At 41.2% G+C, this 8,762-nt stretch overlaps 1 protein-coding gene across 1 annotated transcript; it reads right to left on the reverse strand.

Annotated features, from left to right (window-relative positions):
* Positions 1-89: 89 nt before the first annotated feature.
* LOC144055297 (tubulin beta chain-like) lies at positions 90-7,891 on the reverse strand. Its single transcript, XM_077571150.1, has 5 exons — positions 7,747-7,891; positions 4,801-4,909; positions 4,609-4,719; positions 4,251-4,495; positions 90-2,691 (listed from the first exon to the last, which is right to left on the reverse strand). The coding sequence occupies exons 1-5, from the start codon at positions 7,801-7,803 to the stop codon at positions 1,879-1,881; spliced, it is 1,335 nt and encodes a 444-aa protein (XP_077427276.1). The 5' UTR covers positions 7,804-7,891; the 3' UTR covers positions 90-1,878.
* Positions 7,892-8,762: the final 871 nt, after the last annotated feature.

Raw genomic sequence — 8,762 nt, forward strand, 5'->3', positions numbered from 1 at the left:
CAAACCCCTAATATTTCATTGTTTTGCATGATGTGCACATATTGACACGCAAACCTGCCCAATCTTATATATAATGCTCACGCTACAAATGTATTATAAATGTTCATTTATTGTTAAAACTGCACAGAAACATCCTTCTTTGACAGCAACACAAATAATCAGCATTGTTTACTTTTTATTTAGTTAGGTCTCAAATCCGGGTCAGGGCACCAATTGAAAAGTTCTGGGTGAACCTTCACCGGGTCCTTTTATCTTTAATGCTTGCGATATTATAATAACAGTAACGACCAGAAGACTGCATATTCTCAGATGAACTATTTAATGTATGCCAGAAAGAACTGTGGCCCTGTTTTCTTATAATGTGGAAGAAGGTCTAATCTGTCACACACAAAAAGGCTTCTACTCTTATTCTGTCTTGGCTGCCCGGCAATACGTGAGCGACTCAGCCTAGCCCATGTGACAATGTGTGACTTGATGGTCAACTAGAAAACTGAGTGCAGATAGATAGGATGACGGCAAGCCAGGACAGGTCACAGCGACACAAGCCTAGCTCAAGTTACAGGGAGGCAGCACGGTGGCTGACTGGTTAGCACGTCCGCCTCCCAGTGCTGAGGACGTGAGATCGAGTCCGGGCTTCGGCCTTCCTGGGTGGAGTTTGCATGTTCTCCCCGTGCTTGCGTGGGTTTTCACCGGGTACTCCGGTTTCCTCCCACATTCCAAAGACATGCATGGCAGGTTAATCGAACACTCCAAATTGTCCATAGGTGTGATTGTGAGTATGGTTGTTTGTCTCTGTGTGCCCTGTGATTGGCTGGCAACCAGTTCAGGGTGTACCCTGCCTACTGCCCGAAGCCAGCTGGGATAGGCTCCAGCACCCCCTTGACCCTTGTGAGGAAAAGCGGTCATGAAAATGGATGGATGGATGGAAGTTACAGGGAAAAACATGTAATCAAATTACAGGTACATTTATTAAAAATGGGGATTACTTCGAGGGATTAAAATTTCTACGATGAGAGAGGACGAGTGAGAGAGAGCGCGTGCACGCCCGCGTAAGTGGGACCGTTGCTACATGTCGGGGAGGTGGGAAAGAACGAACAAACTGACTAGTCGTGTCCTCCACACGCTGGCAGTTTGAAAAAGCTTCACGGACGGGAGGAGGAAATGGCGACCGGTAGTCACTGGAACTTACCCGGAGCGAAAGTTTGAGCTGAGAGTCCAGCGGCATGCTACGCGCTGTAGCTTCTTGCTAGCTAGCCCGCTAGCCTTACAACCATAATGTGAGTTACACCTTCCAAAGAAATTTTCCTTTCACCAATTTACTATTTAAACATCATACACAACATATACACGGCTAAACTTGTTACTGGGATAAAAGTTAATTTTGCAGTTGATGTCACCCATTGTCATTTTAATTGGATCAAACTGTGAGGGAGGTGTGGTTGCTTTCAGTGACTTTTCGAAAACAGCATATGACCTTCAATTAATCAATCAATCAATCAATCAATCAATCAATCAATCAATCAATAGCCTACATGCTTTTTATTTACATAAGGATTTTTACTATTTGTAGTCTGCCCTGGTCCGTATCACCCGCAAATAGCAGGGGCACATGATATTTATTTTTATTCTGTCTTCATGAGCATTCATTTATTGAAGTGTAATACCAAATGAAACACGTGAATTCAAATACAATGTATCGTATTTGGCCCAGATGTAGAACTGTGTTGTGAACAGTGAACATATGGCCACTGGGGTAAGAAAGAGAATCCAGTAAACCCACCGTTGACTGAAAGAAGAGGGCAAAGGTTTGAAGTCAGATAAGAGACATGAGACCCGGACAAAGGTTACGGTAGCCGAATTGTATAAGAGACATAGGCATTAGGCCTCTTCCTCCTCCTCCTCCTCTTCAAACTCTGCATCCTCAGCAGTGGCGTCCTGGTACTGCTGGTACTCCGACACCAAATCATTCATGTTGCTCTCCGCCTCAGTGAACTCCATCTCATCCATGCCCTCGCCCGTGTACCAATGGAGGAAAGCCTTGCGACGGAACATAGCAGTGAACTGCTCGGAGATGCGTTTGAACAGCTCCTGGATGGAAGTGCTGTTACCGATGAAGGTGGCGGCCATCTTGAGGCCACGTGGCGCGATGTCGCATACGGCCGTTTTGACGTTGTTGGGGATCCACTCGACGAAGTAGCTGCTGTTCTTGTTTTGCACGTTCAGCATCTGCTCATCCACTTCTTTCATGGACATGCGGCCGCGAAATATGGCAGCCACGGTGAGGTAGCGCCCGTGGCGGGGGTCACAGGCGGCCATCATATTTTTGGCATCAAACATCTGCTGAGTGAGTTCAGGCACGGTGAGGGCTCTGTACTGTGTGCTCCCCCTGCTTGTGAGCGGGACAAAGCCCGGCATGAAGAAATGCAAGCGAGGGAAGGGGACCATGTTGACGGCTAGTTTGCGGAGGTCCGCGTTAAGCTGCCCGGGGAACCGCAAGCAGGTTGTCACACCACTCATAGTGGCAGAAACCAGGTGGTTGAGATCCCCGTAAGTGGGTGTGGTCAGCTTGAGTGTACGGAAGCAGATGTCATACAAGGCTTCGTTATCAATGCAAAAGGTCTCGTCTGTGTTCTCAACAAGTTGGTGGACGGACAGGGTGGCGTTGTACGGCTCCACTACTGTGTCGGACACCTGCAGGCAAAACATTGCAATTAAAAACCAGAATTTCACTCAGCAGACTGTAGAACTCCAACAACGATGAAGTGTCAAGGGTCATTCTAGAGACGGAGGACATTTTCTTTGTCCTATGCATTTTCTAACTATCCATGCACAAAATGGAAAAGGAAGCACATGTCTAAATTATAGTTGTCCTGAGATCTTTGTGCAGTTTGTCACTTTTTTACTCACGGCTGCCACCTTTGGCCCAAAGCGTAACTCATGGTGCGCGTGTAAGTACGTGCACAATCTTAAAGCGACAGCCACAGTTGACAAACAAAGACATGACTTCAAATGAGGTAAGAAAAACTCCGCCCCTCCCCTCCCCAAAGAAAGAAATTGCGGAGTGTGCGGGTCGGCACACTCTACTATAAAGAGAAGATAGAAGCTGATAGGTGCAGTCAGACTAAAACAGTCAGGGCTCTTCGTACTCATCTGGGCATTGGTGGAGCATGCATGATATAGAAAAAGCTTTAATATTATCTTTTTAAACAGCACAATGCACCTTTAAGATGTGGTAAAAGTGTTTTTTGGAGTTTGGTAATGTTGATGTCCCCCTTCTAATCAAAAAAAAAATCTTAGCAGAGACATTTGAAAACGTAGCAATTGTGCTCTGAAGTTGTATACACATTAATACAAAGCTGTAACTACAACCCTTTTAGACATCTAGAGGACGAGGAAAAAAACAAGAGCTCCATGATATAAATGTGTGTGTGTGTGAGGCACTATCCTAACAAAGGAATAATTGGCTGCTATAACGTGATTGTTGGCAACCAATGAAAGGGACTTTGACCTCCTTTCACGCCTTCTTGACGAACTAGCTTAGCATCAGCGAGCGTACTAGTTTAACATTAGCGAGTGTAGCATTAGCAAAGATGAAGCTACTAGTGTAGCATTAGCGAGTTTAGAATTAGCGAGGCTGAAGCTACACCATGCTGCAAAAAGCTAGTACACACAACGCAGACGGATTTAAAATGGGACAAAACAACATCCTTGATTCTCCCGTCGGCCAGGCTACATGGTGCGGGATCCTGGTGCTTAAAATAAGTTATTTGAGTTTAAGTTATTGGCGTTGGTAGCCTACGCTGCGTCAACGGCCAGTGTAGGTTTCGGCGACTCAATACATTTGAATGGGATTAGAGAGAATATGGTTTATTTATTTATTTATGTGGTTCCCAAAAAATTTGTCAGAAAAACAGAAGTTTTTTTTTTTTCAAGTGAATGCAATACGCTTCCGTAGTAAGTAAATCATGAAAAGCAAACACTTTTGTATCACTTGCTAAGGCACCGTATCATTTACAAGTGCAAGTGCTGAGAACAAAAAAAAAAAAAGCTTTTTGTAGGCGTGTATTATTTCCAGAGGTGTCTTATCCTTGGGAAATTACGGTACAATGTATATTATTATCACCTATTTTTCTTGAAAAAACAATGAACAAATATGAATTAATGGTACGAGCTATGAAAATGTCAGTGCCTAAACTGTGCCCCAATTCTGGAATGACCCTTAACGAACATGAGCGTGAAATGAGTCGTACCTTGGGAGAGGGCACCACACTAAAGGTGTTCATGATCCTGTCCGGGTATTCCTCACGGATCTTGCTGATGAGCAGAGTTCCCATCCCAGAGCCGGTTCCACCACCCAGCGAATGTGTAAGCTGGAACCCCTGTAGACAGTCGCAACCCTCAGCCTCCTTCCTCACCACATCCAGAACTGAGTCCACCAGCTCGGCTCCTTCTGTGTAGTGACCCTTGGCCCAGTTGTTTCCTGCTCCACTCTGGCCTGGAAATAAAAACTTCATTTGTATCTTCTAGACCACAATGGAATTTCATACAATTATGTTTTCTTATATTATTTGCAATTATCAAGAAGAAGCATGAAAAAGTGTAGTTTACCAAAGACAAAGTTGTCAGGTCTAAATATCCTGCCAAATGGGCCTGACCGGACAGAGTCCATGGTGCCTGGCTCCAAATCCACCAAGATCGCCCTTGGGACATACTTTCCTCCTAGGAATAAAATAGTTCAACCTAAGCTTGGATTCTAATTCCATTAAAACACAAAGGTCATTGCAGTGCGTGATTCCTGACCTGAAGCCTCGTTGTAGTAGACATTAATTCTATCCAGTTGTAGGGAATCCTGTCCTTGGTAGGACCCAGTTGGGTCGATGCCATGCTCGTCACTGATCACCTCCCAAAACTGGTACAGTCACACACACACAAAATCACACACAGGAATAATTGTAAACACTGCGTCAGCGTATTGATTTGAACAACATAGTTTTCATTAGAGATGTTTGATACCATTTTTTTTCCAGACTGATACTAGTACGGGTGTTCAACTTTTGAGTAGTCACCGAAACCGATACAATGTATATTTTTGATACACATTTTATAAATGACATATAATTTGAAAGACAGACCCATATATCGCAATATAGCAGTTTTCCTTGAAATTGTCTGTATTTAACTCTTTGACTGCCAGACGTTTTCAAAAAAGGGATGCCGTGGGTGCCAGCCGATTTTAAGCATTTTGACTGATCTTTCAAGGTCCATAGAAAATTATGTGTTTGGACTATGGAAACACACATACTACCAAAAAAAGATTGGACTCTCATCTTTCATCAGAAAAAAAAAGTTTGTTTCTACCTTATTCCGTTTTTCAGTAATCCACAATAGAAAATGGTTAGTTTCACCTCTGTTTTGAAACAAACGTCTTTTAACGTCTTTGGCACTCCTCCATAGGATTTTACTAAACGTTATTTAACGTTTTTGGCAGTTACTTTCTGACTATTCTTCTAATTTGTAGTTTCTGATCGTAAAACGGCTACAAGAGGGTATTGGCTGCTGTCTCCAGTACTGGTGCCTTTACTTTTTAACTTTTCAGGTCAAAGCAATTGTTTATATTGAAATAAGGCAGAGTATTGGCCCGTTACTGACACCTGGCATCAGTACTCGCCCGTCCCTTGTTTTCATGATATTACTTTTTATACACCTCCACAATAATTTTGAATAAAATAATCAAAGTATTATTGAAGCGTAGATCATCACACACACAAAAAAAAGTTTCACATATATCATGTCAAAATGACAACAATTTAGGACAGACTAGCACTTTTTTTTTAATTCACCCAATACTTCTTTGCGATAATTTGCCTTCACTTGCTGCTTGTCTGCAGCTCTTCCCATATTCAGCTCTTGAAGTGAAAAGCATGCGGTATTCAGTGTTTCCCCAAATCAGGTTGTTGATGTCAACAATAAAACACTGACTTTTTTTTACTTCTTGTTAGACAGGCACATATTTCTTGACAAAAAGCTGCACCCATTTTATGGCCCTACCTGCACCAGTGGCAATCAGGTAGTGTGCAAACCTGCCTGCTCTTATTCAGGGCACGATGGGACTGGGAGCCATTTCCGAGCTCTTTTTCACTTCCCAGTGTGAAAATGGAGGCAAAACAGAAAGAATGTTCTGTATCAGGGTGGTGTCGCTAGAGAAGCAGTTAGAAATAGGGCAGCATTTGAATGAATTTTAAGTCAGACCTTACAACGTGTGTTGGGTGTTTTCTGTTACGTTTTGATATTTGTATCACAAACATTCTAAAAATGTTGCACAAAGTTTTTAAAAGGACTCTACTGGTGCAATCACACAACTAGAATAGTCATGTGAACCAAAAATACAATTGGTCTCCTGGTGTTATTGTAGAAAGAGATATTCTCCTTAGTACCTTCCAAAAGATTCAGGAGATAATATTTGAAGGCTTAGTTGCTACATAATACTTGAAATAGGAATTCAGTGTGAAAGTCAAACCACACGAGCAAAAAGATGTAGGAAAGAGGCTTTGTGCATTTACCACCATGCAACAATGACACCCTGCAAAAGAATCCAAACAGACCGGTGTGAGACGTGTCTTGCAAGTTTAACTGAATATTATACAAACATTTCTAGGGCTTATTTGAATAGTTAGGGTCCATTCAAATAATTGGAGTCAGATTGTTGTCTGAACAACCTGTTGACAAAAAACATAGTTATAAAAGTTTGGGACTTTTCATTTTACTTCATTTAATTTTTTATTTCATTTAGATTATTTGTTTAACTCAGTTAATTTTAATGAGTTTTTACAGCTTGTTTGTTTTTATGAGTTTAGTTTTGGTGTTAGTTTTAGTTTTTCTTTTTAATATATGCGGCACATTTTGGCAAGGTGTGAGAACCAAAAGTCAGAGGAGTCAGGGAAGTGAGGCAGGTGTCCACTCAAAAACACAATTTAATTTCAAAATTAAATATTTCAAAATAATGCAAAGAATGTACTTGGATTTATCAAAAATGCTAAATCAACAGAAGTCCAAAATAAATTGGTTCAAATTACCTAAACAAACCCTAGAAAAAGGACGTACAACAATACTAAGACAATTACATCCAAAAGGAACGAGTGCTCATGTATGATTTTAACTGATAAAAATGAAAAGGGCATTTTGAATATAATTATAGTTAAGATGTGGTTAGTTTTCAATCTTTTAAAAGCATTTTCATTTTCATTTTATTCTGTTAGTAAAAACGTATTTTCAATGTAGTTTCATTGTCAACTGTAGCCTTGTCTCTTAACCAGCAGACATGACATGCGGAGTTATAGCACTGTTGCTTGTTACACCATAACCTTTGATCCCGTGAGGGATATTAAATATGATCCACAATGATTTAGAGATTTAAACACATTTTTTTCCAGACAGTTTTCAACTACCACGCAAAATCAAGGGCTTCTTTGGAAAATCCTTCTTAAGTAGCTGCCAGCGATTTAGAAACACCAATGAACACTAAGAAACAAAATACTAACACATAGCAAAAAGAAAAAAATTAATGAACTTAATTCCGACAGTTGAGAACCAGTCACGTCTGTATGCAAATTTTTGACAGGTTTCAAACTGTCAGTGTTATGACACTTAGCACTTGCCCCAATGTTGACCTATTTAGTATTCATGACCACAAAGTGGCAAACAACAGAAGACAGGTAATGACTAAGTAACTTAGTAACATTGGCGTACCTTTGCTCCAATCTGATTCCCACATTGCCCGGCCTGCAGGTGAACAATCTCTCGCATGTTGCTGTGTTGTGTGTGGCGTCTAGCAGGAGCTGCTGTTAAACGCTGACTGCGTGCAGAGTGTGCTGGAGGAATGGCGGTGCACTGTGCCGTAGTTCTCAGCTTTAACTAACCCGCCCTTCCCACATTGGCCTACTTTACAACTTCCTGGAATGTGATGTCATCTTGAGCCTCTCAAACAACAAACTGGAAAGACTGGATAAATTACATGGGTAGGCCCATGCTTATGTTCAGCTTTGACCTTTAGGCAAAGTACTTTAATGTACACAATTTGAGTCAATAACAAGTCCAAATGTTTACTTTACAAATCTATTCATAAGAAACTGAAGACCTTGGCATTTAAAGTGGAAGTCAACCTTAAATATTTCTTGACAATAATATGTTATATGTGACCCCATTAGTCTAAACATGACATTTTTGGAACATGAGTTATGAAGCAAAATCCAGCCGTGGTTATCCATCTCGTGGGCGGCCATTTTGCCACTTGCTGTCGACTGAAGATGACATCAATGTTGCTCAGGGCTCAGGTAACAACTAATCAGATTTCACCTGTTTTCTGAAGCTGCACTTTGATTGGTTGTTACTTGAGACCCAAGCTACTATGGTGTCATTTTCACTCGACAGCAAATAGCAAAATGGCCGCTTTTTGATATGGTTAAAAACGGCTGGATTTTGCTGCTTAATTCACATTAGACGAACACAATATTAACCAGAATACTATATTTAGACTAGACTAAGTACAATTTCTGCAGAAATTGCGTGGGTATGCTGAAAGCTCAATGCTAATAGCTGAATGCTAAGCTGGATGCTAATAGCACTTGAACACTTGGAGGCGTGAATTTTTGAAGCAAGTTGAAATTTATATGGAAAAGTGTTATCTGAAAGTACCCGTCATTTATTTAGATGGAAAACTGGAACTAATGATATCCAATGGAAAAATGCAAACAAAAGAAAACAAA

This window comes from Vanacampus margaritifer, chromosome 7 (assembly GCF_051991255.1).
Source record: "Vanacampus margaritifer isolate UIUO_Vmar chromosome 7, RoL_Vmar_1.0, whole genome shotgun sequence".
Taxonomy (NCBI): Eukaryota; Metazoa; Chordata; class Actinopteri; order Syngnathiformes; family Syngnathidae; genus Vanacampus; species Vanacampus margaritifer.

What these genes read in the sequence shown, in the direction of transcription:
- LOC144055297 (XM_077571150.1), bottom strand. Translation starts at nt 7,803, where the DNA reads ATGCGAGAGATTGTTCACCTGCAGGCCGGGCAATGTGGGAATCAGATT. An exon ending in CTACTACAACGAGGCTTCAG is followed by an intron (nt 4,720 to 4,800) that starts GTCAGGAATCAC and finishes TTTTATTCCTAG; the next exon opens with GAGGAAAGTATGTCCCAAGG. An exon ending in GTGTGGTGCCCTCTCCCAAG is followed by an intron (nt 2,692 to 4,250) that starts GTACGACTCATT and finishes TTTTGCCTGCAG; the next exon opens with GTGTCCGACACAGTAGTGGA.